Here is a 20260-nt window from a genome sequence, read left to right on the forward strand (position 1 = left end):
ATGCTTATTCCATCAACCTGCCCATTTCTCAGCTAGTGTAAGATGGCCCCCTAATTCCTCCCAATACAGTTTTTATTGGTGTTGTGTCCAGGCTAGGCACCAGCCTCTGACATCCATGTCCCAGTACTCCAGCAATCAACACTGCTGCACTAAAGGTTCCAGTTTGCATTGTCTTGCTATGGGTACTAGATATCTGGCTTGTAAGACTCATGACTTCTAGATTATTTTTTCTTACGGGGTTGGGTAGTGATGGATGCAGGTGTCACCTTGGACGTAGCCTTTCTAGACTTCAGCAAGACCTTTGACACCATCTCCCACCCCATCCTCATTAAAAAACTAGGCAACTGTGGCATTGATGCCTACACAGTCAGATGCATTGCAGTTTGGCTCAAGGGTCGTGCTCAGAGGGTGGTGGTGGACGGGTCATATTCAACCTGGGGGGAAGTGGGCAGCAGAGTCCCCCAGGGCTCGGTCCTGGGGCCTACGCTGTTCAATTTCTTCATCAGCGATTTGGACGACGGGGTGAAAAGCAACCTGTTTAAATTCGCTGATGATACCAAAATTTGGGGTGAAGTGAGCGTGCTAGTAGAGAGGGAAAGATTGCAGCAACACCTGGATAGGTTACAGGGGTGGGCTAGCAAAAACAGGATGCGTTTCAATACTGACAAGTGCAGGGTGCTGCACGTAGGCAGTAGAAACCAGCAGCACACTTACAGAATGGGAAACTCCCTTCTTGAGAGCACGGAGGCAGAAAGGGATCTTGGAGTCATTATTGACTCCAAGATGAACATGGGCAGACAATGTGAGGTCTGTCCATTGCCAATGCAGGGCTAACCGCACCTTGTCATGCATCCACAGGTGCATCTCAAGTAGAGCCAGGGAGGTGATCCTCCCCCTCTGTGCGATGCTGGTCAGGCCACAGCTGGAGTACTGTGTCCAGTTCTGTGTGCCCCATTTCAGGAGGGATGTGGACAACACTGAAAGGGTCCAGCGGAGGGCCACCTGCATGATCCGGGGACAACAGGGCAGACCCTACAATGAAAGACTGTGGGACCTGAACCTGTTGAGCCTTCACAAGAGAAGGCTGAGGGGGGACCTGGTGACCGTCTATAAACTCACTAGGAGGGACCAGAAGGGTTTGGGGGAGACACTGTTTCCCCTAGCGCCCCCCGGCATGACAAGGAACAATGGACACAAACTATTGGAGAGTAGGTTTAGATTAGACATCCGCAAGAACTACTTCACAGTCAGGGCAGCTAGGAGCTGGAACCAACTTCCAAGGGAGGTGGTGCTGGCTTCTACCCTGGGGGTCTTTAAGAAGAGGCTTGATGCCTACCTGGCTGGACTCATTTGAGTCCAGTTTTTGGTTTTTGTTGTGTTGGGTTTTTTTTCTCCCACCCAGGCAGGGGGTCAGACTTGAAGATCTACAAGGTCCCTTCCGACCCTAGTTCTATGATTCTATGAACACCAGCCATGCATATTGATCCAGCACAAGGATTATGCACTGGTAGTTTGCACCAGTGGAAGTAGACAGCCTAGCCTATTTGGCAAACAGTTCTGTCTGCTATTATAGTGCAAGCCAGGTCACACGTCAGTGCAGTACCGAACCTGATGCCGTGAATGAAACTAGTGCAGTGGTGTCCAGCCTTTTGTCCCTGCGAGTCAGGTGAGTGGTGTGGGGTTTGGTCCACAGGCCTAATCTGGGTTTGATGAGGCATGTGGGGCTGGTCCAATGTGTGGCCCTGTGCTCTGGGTCACACCTGGGCCCCAGTGATGCCCACTGGATCCTATTCTTATAACATGCAGATATAAGTGCACCACAGCACTTACAGGGTTGGATAATTAACACTGGCCATGCATATTGGTCCTGTAAAAGGATTACAAATTGGTAGTTTGCACGTCCAGATTAGATGCTGTGGAAGTAGACAGCCTAGCCTAATTTGCAAGCAGTTCTGGCCCCGTGCTCTTGATTGGACTGTGGCTCCAGATTGCTCCAGCAGCTTTGAATCATCCCTGTGCCAGATGCTGCCCACAGCCCTGGCCCCACATCCAGGGCTGTGTCATCTAGCACCCAGTGTTTGGAAATTTTGGCAGTGGGGAAATGGTGTCAACATTAATTGCTGCTTCCCTGCCACCCCAGACCTGTGGAGCCTGCCAGCCAGATGTTATGGCTCTGCAGGCTGGACCTGGCCTGCAGGCCAGAGGTTGAGCATCACCGAACTAGTACACATGTGAGTCCAGTTCTGGCTATGAGCGTGACAGTGAGGTCAGTAGTCTGACTACTTGCATAGTTCATGTTCAGGACATTATTTCCTATATGTCACTCTTGGAATGGGTAGCATGAGGCCTAATTTCTGCATTTTAATGTTCCTGTCTGTTTGGTTTGGTCTATGTGCTGCATGTGGAATTATTCTACATGCACCGTGGTGACCACGGGTGATGTGTGAGGTGAGAGCTGATGAGAAGAGTGTAGAAAGATTTTTACTCCCTTCATTTTTCACCTACCTCAAAGGAGTTCATTTTCCTCTATTCTTTTTTCCCCACCTTTTCATGCCAACAATTCCCCATGAAATTGTAATGCTAATGAGATAGACATGATTCTCTCTGCTTTGTCATCTCCTGTCTTCCATTGGTCTTCTCTGCTGAGTCTCAGAAGTGCAGTTCAGGAGAATTCAACACTTCCCCCCTTGTTATGGACCTCTGAGTCAGAAGAACCAGAGGGGATCAGAGGAAGAAGAGAGATCCAGCCCGTAGGCATTTAGCAAAGGAATTAGTTAAAGGTTTGCACTGTCTTGGGGTTCTGGTGTGGTATTGTCAATGGGACCCACACTTAAGGTGTAGGCTGCAGAGTGGGTTGGGTCAAGTCCACTGCTGATGGACTACCTGAATAATTCCACGGGCATCAGTGGGGATTGTACAGGCCTAAAGAAAGAATAGGAAGAGCTTATTTGGTTAATAACTGGGACCAGCTGCAGAGTCGCTTGCTTTTCTGTCAGCAAACATCTGCTGTGGTCTTACAAGCATTATCAAATTCCAGAAATTCCCATCGGGGTTCTGAGCAAGACGACGCATTTCAAATGCAGCCCCTTGCTAGGTGGAGGGAAACGTTTCACTTGGAAGGTGGCAAATGACTGCTGGGACGCACTTATCTGCATGTTATAAGTAATGTATATCTTTTACACTGGAAATTACAGTCACAGCCTTATCTTGAAATATGTGATGTGCCTTGAGTGATTAGGTGAACAGTGCTTTGATGATACCGTGATGGATTTCAAGGACGCTGATGTAATGTTTTGCAGATTGACAATGTAAAATTATGCCTGAGCTGATGTTGCTTGTCCTGTCAGTTTGATTTTAGAAGGACTGTACTTTATATACTGTAGACACAATGAAGGACAGACCCTGCAGTTCTTACTCTCATCCAAAACTCTTATTAAGATCAGTTAAAAATTGTACCCAAGGATGGACTGCAGGATCGGGCCCTCACTCAAGTTTGTTGATAATGCTGCACAATAGTAAATGGAAGAATTTGCAAGGGGTTTGTTCAGTGTCACAAACAGAAAATAGATGGGGTCTGACTAAGAGCCCATTATTTGTTAATAAAAAATTTGGGGTTGGATAGCTATTGAAACAGAATCATAGAAATTAAGGGCTGGAAGGGACCTCAAAAGATCAAGTCCAGCCCCTCTGCTCTGGGCAGGAATATTGCTGAGATCAAATGATCCCAGCAAGACGCCTGTCCAGTCTGCTCTTGAAGTTTTCCAAAGTTGGGGACTGCACCACTTCCTTGGGGAGTCTGTTCCAGATTCTGATCATTGTTACCATAAAGAAGCTCTTCCTTGCATCCAACCTGAAACAGTTCTTGAACAGTTTATGGCCATTGCTCCTTGTCTTCCCCTGGGGCCACCCTAGTGACCAATTTTTCTTCCAGCTTCTGATTTTCACCCCTTACATACTTACAGATGGCCACCAAGTCCACCCTCAGTCTTTTCTTCCCCAGGCTGAACAGTCCCAGATCTCTTAGTCTTTCCTCATAGGGGTTGTCCTCTAGGCCCTTAATCATTCTTGTGGTCTTTGGTAGGAAAGTAGGGCTGGAAGGGACATCATGAAGTTATTTAGTCTAGCCTCCAGCTCAAGGCAGGATCATCCCTGGCTATGTATATGTATAATATCTCCTTCCAGTTAACTGCTTCATCTCAGTAGCCTCTCTTTTTTTTCTATCCAGGTACATGACCCTGTTCTGTTGTGTTTTATTTAGGTTTCTATGCAGTCCTCATTGCTGCAGTGCTCGAATATCTTCCAAACTGGTGTTAGCTAGTATTCCTCTCCTAAGGGCAGAATTTATGTGCAGTTGTGCTTCATTGCTTTAAAAAAACGAAACAAACAACCATGCACAGGCTGTGGGAGAGTGGAAGACAGGTTTGGACAGGTTTGTTGTGCTTGGAGGAAGATGTGTTGGTGAGGAGTCATGCAGTAATCCATATAACCCAGTCCACTTGAAGTTTTGCTCAAGGTGCTAAATGAACTATTGGGTGACAGCACAGAAAACATTAGTTTGGTCAGGATTTAACCTTTGTGGTAGGGTTCTCTTTCAGTGCCTGGGAAGCATGTCTTTCATTTTGTCATCTGCTGTTCCGCTTGGAGATAATGATGCCTGGTCTTTCTGTAAAAGTATAGCTTCAGAAAATACTGGTGACTGTTTTTCATAGGGACATAGAGTGCATCTAATATTGGTGCATATAAAATTTGGAAAGGGAAGGTAAATATGTACAAGTTTTACATTTGAAGTATCCAATAAAATTACTGGATTATACAAGTGATGGGTAGAGAGAAAATATTTAATGCAAAAATATATATATCTCTCTCTTAGTTCATTTTGTTGAAAGCTGCATTTCAGGTTACAATCCACCAGATGGCACTGAGGTATTCTAGAATACCTCATGTTGCTGTGGTAGCCTTGATTACTATATTTTCCAACCTAGAATAATAAGATTTTTTTTGAAGCATCATATGAAGAATCCAGTGATTATCAAAAACAATATAAAACCACTGATCTTTTGCTGTGGGTTTAGCATATATTGTGTGTTTACTGTTTAGTTTGGGATCTAGCTGAACTGTGTATATATAGTAGGAGACTTTTTAAAAGAACTTAATCAGTGATGAATTGTTTCAAACTATTATTGAAATAAAAGTTTCAATTCTGACCGCTTGTACTTGCATTTTGATTGACCAGGCAGGCCCCAATTTTTTTCTTTTTTCTTTTTTTAATTGCTGTAAAGTCAAGTAAAGCCTGGAGTCTCCGTGTCCTGTCGGAGCTGATGTAAAGATCTGCACGGAGGAAGCCATTTGCAGTACTCAACAGGAAGGTTTATTAGTTGGGTAAGACCCAGGAACCCTGCTATATGTTTATGAATAGTATTTTCTGGTGAAATATCTTTTAAGACTGTAAGCTTTAGATACTTAAAATACTGAGTCGGAAGAAATGAAACAACTTTCTCTTAGGTTTTTAAATTAGGAAACAGCCCAAACTACTTCTCAAGCACATAATTGACAAGTCTGTGCACATGGCAGGTCTGTACCAAAGGTGGAGATCCCTTTATCGGTCTGAATGAAAAAAATACAACTGGTAGAAATTATGCACGTTCCCCTACATATGTCCAAGAATTTTTTTAAAAAGCCAAAAATGGTGGATTTTGTTAGCCAGAAAAATCTATGAAATAGTTGGTTTTTGACAAAGAAAAACCTTAAAGCCACAATGAACCTCCAAAGCTTACATGTATACTCCAGCTGAAATAAAGGAGCACATCTTCTGGAAGCAAAACCACCATAACTCATGTTAGAAACCTAAAATTCAGTGTCTGCTTTTGACAATTTCTGCCTTGGAACATATCGAGTTGTGAGTCAGGTGACAATCAACCTGTAACAGAAGATAATGACGCTAACTGTAATTGTTTTTAGTCTGTGAAAAGAAGGCTCTTAGCCTTGGCCATATGCCTAAAGAATAAAGAAAGCAATGATCAATAGGGTGAAAACAAAGAAAAAAACCCCAAACAAACCCTCCAGTAAACCAACAAAGAAGAAAGAAATCCCAGGAGGAGGAGACTGATAAAGTCCCAGATAATGCAGTAAGAATAACAGGAATTTGATTAGTTGGCCAGCTTTTCCTTGTGTCAGCTGGGACCTTGCTAAAGCACACCAATCCAAAAATGGAGCTACTTCCACTTGCATGCTGCCAAACACACTGCAAATGATTAGACCCTCAGCCCCGTCCTTTGCACAGTACAGTAAACCACAGGGTCGCCTTTGACTTCAGTTGGCGCAGGACTGGAATCCTGCTTTTATGCAACTTTCTGTTTTGCCCATGAGTTTTGCTTATCCCATAGTACCTGAGACAGACGGATTGCACATCTCCCAACTCTGCAGGTGCAAAAGCTGCAGGTGCTTGTCATATAATATCCTAACATTGGAAGGGACCTCAAGCATCATCTAGTCCACCCCCTGCACAAATGCAGGATGCACCCTCCCTGAACCATCCCTGGCAAATACCTGTGCAGCCTCTTTTTTAAAACTTCTAATGAAAAGGTTATCACAGCTTTTCCAGGCAGCTTGTCCCAACATCCTCCTGTTCTGTCAGTTAACAAGTTTTTTCCCCGATATTTAATCTAAATCTGCTTTGCTGCAGTTTAAACCCTTTGCTTCGTGTTCTTCCCTTTGCAGTGAGACAGAACAGTTGTTTGCCCTCCTTCTTTATGGCAGCCTTTCAAATATTTGGAAACCGCTATCATTTCTTCTTAATCTCCTTTTCACCAAGTTAAACATTTCTAGCTCTTTCTACTTTTCCTCTTATGGCTTGCATTTCAGCTCCTTTATCATCTTTGTTACTTGTTTCTGGATCCTTTCCAGTTTCTCTAAATGGTTGTAAAGCTGCAGAGCCCTGAACTGCGCATAAGACTTGCTGTGGCCTAACCAGAACTGAGTTGAGTGGTACTATCAACATTTGTGTTTTATATGCTGAACTGTTCTTGTGCCCTAAGATGGCATTTATTCTTTGCATCCCTTCACCGGCGCATGTTGAGACTGTGATCCACCAAAATCCCAAGGTCCTTTTCAGCAGTGCTGCTGGCTAGCCATTGATCTCCAATTCTGTATCTGTGTGTTTGACTATTCTTTTCTAGGTGCAGCACCTGACCCTTGTCTTTGTGGAGATTCATTTTGCTGTCTAGTGCCCAGTGCTCCAATCCATCAAGTCTGAATTCTTATCCTGTCCTCCCAAGGGTTTGAAGACCCTTCCAGTTTTGTGATCTGCAGAACTGCTTAGGCAGCCCTCTGTTCCTGTATCCGAGTTATTAATAAAAATATGAAAAACAACCAGATCCAGAACAGGCCCCTGTGGGACCCTACTTGAGATCTCCTCCTGTTCTGACGTGGAGCAATTTTAACTGCTCTTTGCTTATTGCCATTCACTCAATTCTGTATCCAGTTACGAGTTAATCTGTCTAGCCCACATTTGTCCAGTTTATGTATGAAAACGTCATGCGAGGCTCTTGCAGTTTGCTGAAGTCCAAGTACATGGTCTCTACTGAATTCCCCGTATCCACCAAAATAGTTACCCTTTCAAAAGAAAGCCCTCACGTTGATTTAGCAGGGTTTGCTGTTTACAAATCCATTTGGCTGCTACTTCTTCCTTTTCAAGTGCTTACAAATTGACTGTTTTATGACTGGCTCCAGTAACTTCCCAGGTGTTGAAGTCCAGCTGCCCAGTCTAGAGTTTCTGGGGTCTTCCTTTTCCCCTTTTTTAAGGTGAACGCTACTGTAGCCCATTTCCAGTCCTCTGACGCCTTGCCTGTTACCTGTCACTTTGTAAATATTGTTGCCAATGACTCCAAGATTTCTTCAGTCAGTTCCTTCAGCACCCTGACGTTTTTATGGCTTGCTGACTTAAATTCATTGAAGTTTATCAAGAGCTCTCTGATGTGCTTTTATTACCATGATGTGCCGTCTTTCTCCTTCTTTGTTAGGTTGGTTTTTTTGATGATGTTTGTTTTTCAAAGCTATTTGGTTGTTTTTTTGTAAAAAGTGCGGCAAAGTATTTCTTGAGTACCTATGCCTCCTGTTAAGTGATCACCTTCGCTATTGAGGAGTAGACCCACTGTTTCCTTCGTTTGTCTTTTCTCTCTGACATGTTTATAGTACCCCATCCGGTTGTTTTTAACATCTCTTGCTTCACTTTCCTGTTTTTCATCCCTGCATGTTTTCGCTGTTCCTTGCTATACTTCCTAAGTGACTCCCTTCTTTACATGGATGGTATATTTCTGGTTTGATACAGAGGTAATGAAGCAGTTCCTTGTGCAGCCACATTGGGCTCCTCTGCTGGTTCTTATTTTTTCACCGTGCTGGAACACACAGCCTGACAAAGGGCGTTTTGCCCAAAAGCTTGCTAGGAAGAATTTTTCCAGCTATTTGAGCTGGTCTAATAAAAAAATATCAGATTTACCCAAAGGACCTTGTCTGTCATATCGTGATGGCTTTTTCCCAAGTTTTCTATCACCATTATGTTTGCAGGAAATTCTTCCTTACCTGTTAGGAGGATACCCAGGATGGGTGATCGCCTGGAACAAGGTTGACCTCTATACATAGTCAGAACTTACTGGGCATTTTATACTTTGCTGTATTGTTCTTCCAGCAGATGCCAGGGAAGTTTGGGAGGAGTACTGGTCCTAAGTTGCTGCAAGGGAATTTAAGTTGAATAATGAAGAAATGGTTCGCTAGTAGGTTGGTGACGCGTTGGAACAGACTCCTTAGACAAGTTGTAGAATCTGCACTCGCAGAAGTTTTCAAGCAGCTAGGGCTAGGCTGACCCTCGTCTAAGATGGTTTAGACAAGGATGAGCCTACCTTGAGCAAAGGGTTGGACTAAAGGACCTGCTATGGTCCCTTCTGGCCATTACATTTTTATGACTCTAAATTAAATGATGTTATATTTACTGCTATATTTTAAAAGCAACATTCAAAGTGGTCACACCATTGTGTCCTATCCCAGAGCATCTCTTTGTGACTTAGGATTTGTGACCCATAAGGCCTGTTTCCCTTCTCGCTTTCAGCCAGAGTTTTTACAATCAGTATTTCTTCTTGTTTGGACCTAATTTATTGGGATGAATCCGTTCCCTCAAACTAACTCCCTCTTTACATTCAGAGTTTAACCATTCACCCTCCTTGGGCTATATGCCCAAATTCCAGCATCCCTAGCCTATAGACTCTCCCCTCAAGTTCAGAGTCATGTTCTAGCCAAGTTCTTCCTCTGAGCAGCTATCTTGGAGAGCGCTTGAAGCCTCCTTTGGAGTTATTTGCCGAGTAATTACTACATTAATCCTTTCTAGGTGAGTTTAATAACCCCAAACACCTGTCTAGATCAGCTGGGATAAAGGGGAGTCTTGTCCTCCTCACTCTTAAAGGCTGCATGATCTCTTATGCCTGCCTACCTTCCGGATTAACATCTTTACCTTATGACCAGCTTCCCTTCTTCCAGTGACTCCTGTATATATTTCTCTGGCCACCATTCATCTCCTCTGGAAAAAGGGTCGTCTTTGCCAATGACCACCTTGCACCTGAAAGAGTTGTTTACTTCTGCTGCACGCACACACACATGCTATATACAAATCTGTTAAAATACTGATTTTGGTATATTTAATCTAATATATATATTGAATTTTATCCCCAACAATGTCCTCTGTTCCTGAAATAATTGATTTATTCATAATAACTCAGTGTGTGTTTTTCATAGCAATTTGGCAATGTTCTGTTCTCTAACATATTAATTCAATATGACAAAAATTTCATGTTCTTTTTACTCATTTTAGAAATCAGTCATCATTAGTTTGAGAATTAAAAACACAAAATGCAGACTTCTGCTTTATTTTTTCAGATGTATTCATGGAGTCCTGTGACCAAAAACATTATATTATTCCCTGATTGTATTAGTTATCAGGCATTTCATTTTTAGGCTAGGCAAATCAGCACGCCTTAAGTTCACCTACAATGGTTGGTTTAATCCAACATTTATATTTTATTTCAATGATTTTCAGTGATTTGTTCAGTTCAATATGATTTATATTGATTACTGTTTCATATTTCTGGTGATTTTTTTGTTTTCATGTTGTTGTTATATTGATTCTTAGAGTCCTATCCATTTTGGTTGGTATTACATTTTAGCCGCATTTTATATTGTACTTTGGCTAAAAGAATCACAAATTGAGACAGTTAAAAACCTTGTACAACTCTTAAGATGAAATCAGTTTTTTGGAGTCTGAATCATATGAAGTCTTAACTGCCTTTTCCTCAAGTTTCCTAGGCAAAAAAAATTCCATGTTTCCTAATTTATTTATTGGATGTTGCTGTGCTTGTTTTACATACTTAAAACATTTTCATAGAGAATATATGTATAGCTCATAAGTTTGTTACATTCTATGTTGCCTGATTCATGTTTGTGCTGAATAACTACCCATAAATACAAGATCATTGGAAAAGAAATAGAAGGAACACTTAGAAAATGTTATCACATGTATACAAGGTGAGTATCATGATCAGGTCTCTAATAGTTGATTCTCACAATTGGTCCAACTAACTGAGTTACTTGAATACATGAAGCAAGCAATAGAACATGGGTGGGCAAAATACAGCCTGTGGGTCGCATCTGGCCCACCAAGCCATTCTATCCAGCCCGCAGGGCCCCTAAAAAATTTAGAAATTAATTATTATCTGCCCGTGGCTGCCTGTCAAAGATGACAAGGAACTGGCAGCAGCAGGACCCAGGAAGACCTGGTGGCAGGACCCAATGCTGGCAGCATCAAGTCCTGCCCAGCCCTGCCCCTGCCATCTCTACCCTCAGCACCCAACTAGAAGCTCCTGGCCTGATGACCCTGGGGCTGTTCCCCCACCCTCCCTCTGTTCAAGAGTGCAAACTCAGATAAGAACAGGCTGGGGGGAGGGGGCACATCTGGAGCCAGCTCAGCCTGGTGGACACCATGTGGTTCCTGACTGCATGGCTGGGACTGCAGGATGCAGCAGGAGCTGGCTGGGAACTGCAGGGGCCTGGCCAGGTGGGGCTGGCTCCTGCTGGGTCCTGCAATCCCAGCCAAGCAGCTGGGAACCCTGTGCTGCTGGAGCAGCGGGGGGGGGGGGAGGGAAATGATGGTGGCGGGTAGGGAAGGAAGGGAAATGGTAGGGGAAAGGCAATGGTGGCATGTGGGGAGGGGAGAAGAGTGACAGTGGGCAGAAGCATGGGGCCCCTGGGCCAGGGCCAGTGGCAGCAGGAGCCAGCTGGGAACTGCCATGCAGCCGGGAACCATGTGCTGCTAGTGCGGTGGCTGGGTGGGATGTGGGGGAGCAGTGGCAGTGGGCAGGAAAGAAGAAAAGTGGCAGGTGTAGTGGGGCAAGTGGCAGCAGGTGGGTGGGAGCGTGAGGCCCAGCGAGTGCCCCAGGGCTGGGACCAGTGGGGGCCCAGGGCAGGGCCGGGCCAGGCCAGCAGGGGTTCTATGCAGCCAAGCCAGCTTCGCCTCTCTCCATGGTCAGCCATGTGCAGTCCTGGGGCTTGCTGGGACCGTGCACCATTGTGATTCTCCACCTGCTGCGGGCCATCAGCACCCTGAGGCTTCACTGCCTGCTGCTGCCACTGGTGGCAGGGACTATGTGCAATGAGGGAGGGGTGTGTGTGGGGGTGGTGTGTTTGTAGGGCAGGTCCCACATGCAAACCCCACCATACACACGTACCCACACCTGCTCACACACCCCACCCATCCTCCCCTTCCACACATTCTAGAACCCCCAGCCACCCTCCCCCACACCCCCACACTCCCACACCTATCAACCCCACACACACAACCCCCATAAGCCCTGTACACACCCTCCTGTACCCCCCACTGCTCCATACCCTCCCCCCACAATATACAAAAGTAAGACTTCATTTTAAGCTATTATGCAATCACGTCTATATATACTACACAAATGCACATAAATCAAGACATAAGTAGTTTTGAAATCAAATTAATGCATGTTGTTTGATTATTTATTATTATTATTATTATTTTATTTTTATTTTTTTAAGAATACAACATTTATTTTTTTCTGGTTTCAATATGGCAAACCCCATTGCCAAAAGGAGTACTTTCCGGGGTAAGGAGAGGGACATCCAGTAGAAAGGTCAGGAGTTAGGGGGCAGGACTTCTGATTCCAAGATAGCCACCAGGGGGTGGGACACCTGTCAAGGGCTGCCCTTCGACAGCTCGCCAAAACTTGTAAGTGGCCCTCCAGCTGAAATAATTGCCCGCCCCTGCAGTAGAAACTTAGGTTCAGTGTAGAGAATTCCCAATTTTGTGTATTTTATATCTTCCTTCCATTTCCTTAGTGTTGAAATTGCTCCTTTTTATTTATCATTGGAATCTCTGAAGGATCTATAAGTTTTTTCTCTTTTTCCATCACCTCCAAATTTGATCCAGTTCAGCAAAGAACTTAATTGATTAAGCAACTGAGTAGTCTTGCCAGGTAGTCTTATTGAGCATTTTTACATGTGCTTGGTGATGTGGTGCCAGGTGCTTTAATTAGTGAGTCACACTAATTAAAAGCACCTGTGTGTCGCATGTATTAGCATCCCTGCGTGTACCTGCACTGAAAAAAATGTTGGCGGCGCACTTTGAACTAAAGCTCATCAAACATGTTTTGTTTCAAAGTGCTATGCTGCCATTTTTTTAGCATGGGGACACATGGGAACGCTGATACATGTGATGCAGAAAGCTGCCAGAGCACTTCAATTTCCGTGCTCCAGCAGACTCAATTAATTGTCAATTAAGAATCAATTGTCAATTAATTGAGTCTGCTCTAATGCGCTGGATTTCCAATGCGTTGGAGTAGGCTCCTCACCCGTCTATAGGAGTCGATTGGTAGGGACCTACCTAATTTGTGGTGGAGAATATGGAGTGCGACAGCCATTCCACAGGCAGAGCGGAGCAGACCCTTCCCCCCATGCCTCTAGCCGAAGGGCCCCAGTGGCCCTGCCCCTTGCTGCTGATTGGCTGCAAGAGCTGTTTGTCATGTGGCCCTGACCCTCACCACTGATTGGAGAGTGGTGGGGCCATGTGACAGGCATCCCTTACAGCCATGCAACCTTGCTGAGTGGTGCACAGCAGATTGGGGAGGCGATGGGTAGTTCAGTGGCAGACAGGGTAAGGAGCAGAAAGCAGAGCAGCAGGCCAGGCAGGGAACGAAGAGAGAGAGTGAGCACAAGAAAACTTTACAACTGGTGTTTAGAACACATTATTTTTAATGGGCAGTGAGAAGAAGAAGACTTTATCCAGATTAACAAAATTAAGAGCCAAGTGCTTAGTAGAGTAGGTGGCTGCCCTTCAGTAGGTTTGGGTTTGGAAGCTATTCTGAACTATCACTTTGTACAGTTGGGTGTAGGCTGTAGAGGTTGAATAATTGTTTGCAAAATCTACATGCAAATATATCCTTTAAGTGCCTCCTGCTAGCAGCCTAGGTGCCTCCCTTCCCATTATCTTTCCTAGTAATGAGAGGAATGTGATGAAAGTGGGCACACAGAAAATGGTACATTCAGAATTACTACACACATTTAATAATTTAGAGCACTACTGTATCTCTGCTGATTTTTGCATCATTCAGAGATGATAAAGGAACAACCTAGGTTCCAGCTGAAAATATGAGTGGGATCATTGCCAAACCCCAAATTATTATTTTTGAAAGCAGCAAGCTTTAATGAACAGGAAAAGAAGCAAGGAACAAAACCCATACTTTAACATCAAGAAATAGTATAACTGATAGCAGAACAACAGATGCTTAGTAAACTTCAAATCAAGTACTGCAGAGGCCGGTTTCGGTGACATTCCAGTCAGTCAGTCTTGCTACATCCAGTTTATTTGCTTGAAGCGTTTTTTGGTGATAATTCCTGGGGGGGAAGGGGAAATTGATTAGAATTGTAGAAAATGAGGTCACTGGGTGCATCTACACGAGACACTAACTTCGCAATAGCCTAATAACACTGTGCAGTAGCATGGAGGGCAAAACCCCTGCTAATACGCTACTGTGCAGTGGTATTGGGCTACAGCACAGTTAGCATCGCTAAAAGGCCAGGTGCCAGTGCTACTGCGCAGTAGCGCCACTTACTGTGCACTGATTTAGTGCTTGGTTATGCAAATACTAAACTTATGCACAGTAACTACAGCACATTAATGAGCATATGGACACATCCACTGTGTTCTTTACTAATAAATTTTTGAACATCAAAAACCAGTGTTTACAGTCTGCTCCCTATTTCCTAAACTGAATACACTCCTAGTTACGAGAGTGACTTCTTTAGCAATGGTTCACATTGTACCTACCCCTTCCTTTTCCCTGACGAATCCAGGTGTGCTAAGAATCTTCTTCCTGTAGCTTAAAATCCAGCACAACATTTTCTCCTTCCCTTTCTGCTCCTAACAACATGGGGATTAATACTGACAGCAAGGCAAAAAACCAAATAAAGATCTGTATTGAGCATGAACATGGCTACAGCTTTCTGCACAGATGTCCGCTGTGTTAGGCTGGGCTGTGGCTGTGGGGATATGCTCTGCATGCTAGAAGTGATACAGCAGCTCTTGTCTCTACTTGGACGCTCTCAGTGCTGCTGAAAGCAATGTGCCCGCTGTGGGCATGTTCCTCCTGCAAGCTGCTGTCCCTGCACAGCTCCAGCTGCCCTACCCATAAGACAGACAGTGTTGCTTCTTCACTCTTTTATTTAAAAAAAAATATATTTAAAAAGACCATATCATGTACCAGGAGACCAAACGAAAATAAGTTTGTTTACAAATTGTATCATAAAACATTCTGTACATAATGAAGTGTATAATGTTCCCAAACCTTCCCAAATCAGCTTTTAAGATCATAATAGTAGCATTGCTATGCTTAAAGTTGTTTCAGTGCTTTTATTAAGTATCTCATTTCAGGGGTTTAATCTCACTCTGTGACTTATACAGCCTGGGTAATTGTAGTATATAAGCATCTTATTATTATTCCAGGCGTAGCTTGGAAGCGTATGTTTTTGTTCTCTATTTCTACGGGTGCAGGCACATGGCACATTTACACAAGCATAAGTGACACTGGTGTCTGGGGCGGATAGATGATCCACTCTCCAGAAGGAGCTGCCCCCAGGAGGCACTGTTGTAGCATCTCATCTCTGGGTGGTAGTAATAGCCTGTCAATGGTGAGCAAAGAGTTGCCCTGAGGCTGTCACCGAGCAGTGCTGCGGACAAGTGATCCATATGCTAGTCTAACACAACACTGGTGTACACTACAATGACCCCTGACTTTTCTAATGCATAACTTCACCTGCAGTGGAATGATTTACACTGGTGTAGGGCTGTATGTCATGTCTGCCACACGTTTACACTGATGTAAAGGCAATTATACTGGCATACATGTGTCACGTGTCCCCAAAGTATCAAAGAAATAGAAATATGTATTCTGAGGAGGTTTATCTTAATAGCACACGCTCAGTTAATGGATGAGGTACAAGAAGGTCCCAGTCCCGCCAATGTAACTGCTTATCTTAAGGATTCTTACTCACTGTGAAGATCAGTGTGCAGAATCCATAAAAGCCATATCCTGTCCCCAGTGACAGCTTTATCCCCAGTGGAACTGGCACCCTCAGTCAGACCAAGGACTCTAAAACACATCTTTAAAAACCCTTCATGACTAAAAAGGAGATCCCAAAGTATTTACCTGAAATGTATTTTTTAATCTACTTTCTTTATTCAATAAAACCCTAACACACACATTTTTAGACTCCAGGCACCCCTTGGAAAATGCCAGCTTTCCATTCTCTCACTCATTATTTGACTACAGAAAAGCAATAGAGCAATTTTTCTGTTGCAAAGAACTTGGAAATATTGCAGCCAGTCAGAAGGTTTTTAACACTGTGGATCCCTGTGCGAATCCTGTTTTCACACCTAATAGTGCTAACATTGCGTGGCACCCCACAGCAGCTTGGAAAGGCTCTTGAGGCATCCTGGTTGAGAATCACTGCTGAACATTTAAAGTGATAAATATTCATGAAGAACAAAATTATATTTAATAAATAAAAACTGCCAACCAAAAAGAGTGAAAGTTGGGGTTGACATTTAGAAGAAAACTGGCAGGCTTATCTAGTTAATTTCCATAAAGAGCCCCGTGAGTGTAGAATATACAATATTCGCATTTGAATGGTACCAGTATGGCCCCATTCTGCATCTTCTCATTTTTGAATAACTAAAGGTTGGCCTGTAGGATTAATTTAGCTGCTGGCTGCATAATCTGTGCAGCCTTCAAGAGGGTAATATTGAATGTAAACCTATAAATAAATCCATGTATTTTGTGCTGAAAATGTACTTCTAAACATTAATGCCACGTTCTGCCTTTCCCTTAGTAGAAAGTGTCGGTCCAGGATGTTTGCAGATGATGATCCTATACCAAACGGGAATAAGGAGTACTTCCTCCTACTAGGGGTTATATACACAATATATGATATTTCTGGCTGCCGTACAGGTTTATACAAGTGCAAGTGTTTATACAAAAACACTGTCTTTTTTTAATAGAAAAATCTCTTCCAAGCTAAATTCACAGAACATTTGTTAAATGCTTAGTAAAAAGGAAAAAAGGGAGGCATACCATCTGGAGAAGCTCAATTTCTGTTCGAAGAGCCTCGCAAACATTTTCCAAGTCATCGTCTTTGTAAATTTCTAATTCTTTCTTGAGCCTGTTTCAAGTAAAACAAAGCTGTCATAGCAAAGGACTGTCGGTTGTATTGTCCTTTCATTCAGATTTGGCCTCTGTCCTGTGGTTTGATAAATGAGGGCAGTTGCGTGATCAGGCCTTAAGTTGCAAGTTTTGCAGTTCTGATAGAGCCATGCGTTCAACATCCCTGGCAGTTGTGGTAGCGATAAAGAGAACTTTGGAAAATGACAGGCTCAGAGTCGGAGGAAAATATATCTAGAATAAGTGCTGTAATAGACTAATGTGAATTATAGGGCTATAACTCTCTCTTTCTCACTGGTGGTGATATAAACCATGGGAGAATGATAGCCTCATAATTCAAAATTTGCCTTTATTTTAATACATGGATTTGAATCATTGATCCATGTCCTCCATAGACTCCTTTTACTTTTGCCTTCACAGTTGTTGCTGCTCTTTTTCTCACTGCGGTTCTCCTTTCATCCTGTTCCTGCTCCCCACCACCTCCCCTTACCAACAGAAGTAATCTAAGGGAGGGGCATTCAAACTTCTTTGCAGCATGGGCCAATTTTAATATACTGATCCCTTCATAATGCGTCCTCTCCCATTTCGCAAGGTGGGAGAATAAACATTGTGGCCACATTGTCTTCCATTTAAGATCACACGGTATTCCCAAGAAACATTAATAGCATTTTAAAGTACCTTTAAATAAAAAAGCAAGTAAACATGTAGCTATTTTTCATATGTGTAAGGAAATAGAGGAGGCACCCCTCACCGACTCTCTTTCTGCCTATGGATGAGTTATAAGCACTCTGCAGAGCAAGCATGGCTAATAATTTAAATTGCCTTTACACTGAGAAAAAGGAAGGAAGAGACTTAGGTGTTCACAGTGGCTTGAGAGTGCAGATCTTATACAAAATGGGAGCGATCCCACAGATCAGTTACTAAGAAGCAAACAACAGGCAGCCCAATAGATAGAGCTTGTGACTTATTTAATCCTTGGCAGCGATCCCACAGATCAGTTACTAAGAAGCAAACAACAGGCAGCCCAATAGATAGAGCTTGTGACTTATTTAATCCTTGGCAAGGAAGCAGTTAATCGAGCAGCTTCTTGTCAGACATGGTTCTGAGTTCCTGCAGATCCCGAAACACAGGAAATGTCAGCTCCAAATATTATTATAGAATGGCTAGAAACGTTCAGCGAGATTGATTTCCCTAATACCGTCTCCAAACCTGGACTCAAGGTTCAAGGCAGAACAACAGATGGGCTGTTCATTAGTGACCTGGAATCTGGGCAGCCCTTACAGAAGCAAAGAGAAATTTGGGAAGAAGAGGCCTCTCTATAGAAAATAGATTCCAAAGGGGTGTTTGTGGTTGGGAAATATGTAAGTCATTAGTCCTGCTAAAACTACCAGTCCAAACTATCATGCATCACCTGTCATATTTGTTTAGGTCGGGGTGCCAAACACACCTGGGCTACCTGGGCTGCATCTGGACTGGGGGTGCTTCTTGGGAGCTAGATCTAGACCTGGTGTTAGGGAGCTGTAGTAGTTAATGTAGTTGCTGGTTGCTTGCTGCCACTGATGTGCATCCCCCAACATGGCTCTATACCTTGGATTTCAGTGGTGGGTCCCACCTCTGTTTGTCCTACCTCTGAATTCCTGACCTCTCTAAGGAGCCTTGTGGGCCAGGTGACACAGATCCACAGGTCACGTGTTTGACATCCCTGGCTTATGCGGATGCTTACTAGGCTAAGAAAAAATTAACTTGAGAATTTTTAGTAGCCTGAAGTATGCAAGGCGATCAAACTGTACCATGATCCCTGTCATGGCTGCCAGCAGGTAGACAAGCAGAAGTGAAGTGCAAAGTTGGTGTAAGTCCATTCCCTACTATCTAATTGCAAAAGCTCACTATAGATATTCTAGACCAAGGCTTTCCAAATTCTTATCCAGGAGCTAAAATTTCTATTCGCATTTTTGTCATGGGTTGCATTTTGTGTACATGGATAAAATGGAAATAATTGATTCTTTATATAGAAAAAAATTAATATAAAGATGTGGCATATGTAAAAAAAAAAAAAAATCTATGTATTGAGAGAAACTGAAATGTAGGCCTGCAAGTAAAATATTAAAACATGATTAATTAACAACTTTTCAACATGAAAATTGCAGATGACGCATCTATCACCTTCACAAGAGAATCAGTATCAACTGACTCCTCAGTGAAGGGCAGTTGAAGAGAGAGAGTGAGGGACCCATCTCTGAATGAACATGGATATCAGAATTTTATAAACTTCACTGTAGAAAAGAAACTTTCATATAGGTATGTGCTGCTAAACACTTGCACAGTCTTTAAACCAGGGTCCCTTAAATGTGGAAAGCAGTCCTCTGCTACAAGTTAAAAGAAGTCCTCCCCTGTTTCCTGTCTACTAGGTAGGAATGGGTTGGCTTGTAGATCACACATCTCAAGTTGTATGTTGGAAAACGGGTTTTCAACTGTGGCTCTGAGTGGGTTGTTGAAAAGCATCAGTTATCTTTTCAGTAACTAAAATTTGGTAAAGCAGTTGGGAAGGAATTTGACTGTGTTTTCTACATTAGAAGAGAATTGGGAAAGTTTATACCTCGAGCATTTTCTGTTTCTTTCTCCAACTCTGCAAGATGGCAAATGTATCTTACTCTTTTCTTGCCTAATAAAAAATCTTTTGGACCAACAAGATTGACGTCTAATAAAAGATACCACCTCTACTACAAATCCTGATTGCCTTTTCCTCTAGACCAATACGCCTACAACCTGGATACCTGACACTCTTTTCAAGAGCATCTGAGACAGCTTAAGCTTGCTATGAAACCAGTTCATGCATCCAGTGAGGTCTGATATTGTCTGATTCTTAGTCTGCAATTTTGTATTTAGCTCACATGAGTGAGTGGTAGTATCTGTCAAGAAGGCTAATTTGGATAGAAACTCTGGGGAAATCTCTCTTCATGCTCTGCGGTGTCAGTTTTTGCTTGTCCTTTTAGGAACATCAGAATTTCCTTTTTGGGAGCAAAAAACTTGGAAAACCTTAGCCAATCAATGTATGCTGAAGAGGCAAATCTCCATATACAGAATGCATTTCTTCCACAAATGAGCAGAATTTTCTGTGTAACAAAGTTTATTCCCACTATGAATGAGATTGAAAGTGGTTGTGAAGGTTGCCAAAGCCATGTTTCACCCATGTTTAGCATGTTTCACCCATTTCCCACACCAAAGATTCTTGGTGATTTACACAGTGAATCAGGGGGCAAGTGATATGCCAGGCTTTTTCAGAAGATTTGATAATCCATCAGACAATAGCCCTAACACTGACCATGCCATTTGTTAAAACCTCTGTGTTCCTTTTCTGAAGAGCTTCTATTCTGTTCATAGTAGCGTGTAAAAAATAAATAAATAAATCAATAAATCAGACATAGCAATTCCTCTTCTACTGAGAACACTTCTTCTAGCGTTCTGATAAATATGAGAAGCTGGCA

At 43.1% G+C, this 20260-nt stretch overlaps 2 protein-coding genes across 4 annotated transcripts in view; one reads left to right on the forward strand and one right to left on the reverse strand.

Annotated features, from left to right (window-relative positions):
• LOC149860090 (uncharacterized) overlaps positions 1-20260 on the forward strand; it is a 184299-nt gene that overhangs the window by 96927 nt on the left and 67112 nt on the right. The window lies entirely within an intron of this gene.
• CCDC172 (coiled-coil domain containing 172) overlaps positions 13868-20260 on the reverse strand; it is a 40016-nt gene continuing 33623 nt past the window's right edge. Inside the window, exons 7-8 of the mRNA XM_090058329.1 lie at positions 16689-16776; positions 13868-13953 (exon numbers count right to left, since the gene is read on the reverse strand). Of these exons, the coding sequence (XP_089914455.1) occupies positions 13921-13953; positions 16689-16776 (121 nt within the window). The 3' untranslated portion in view covers positions 13868-13920. The remainder of the gene's footprint in view (positions 13954-16688; positions 16777-20260) is intronic.

This window comes from Crocodylus siamensis, chromosome 7 (genome assembly GCF_052110815.1).
Source record: "Crocodylus siamensis isolate JL-2025a chromosome 7, ASM5211081v1, whole genome shotgun sequence".
Lineage (NCBI taxonomy): Eukaryota > Metazoa > Chordata > Crocodylia > Crocodylidae > Crocodylus > Crocodylus siamensis.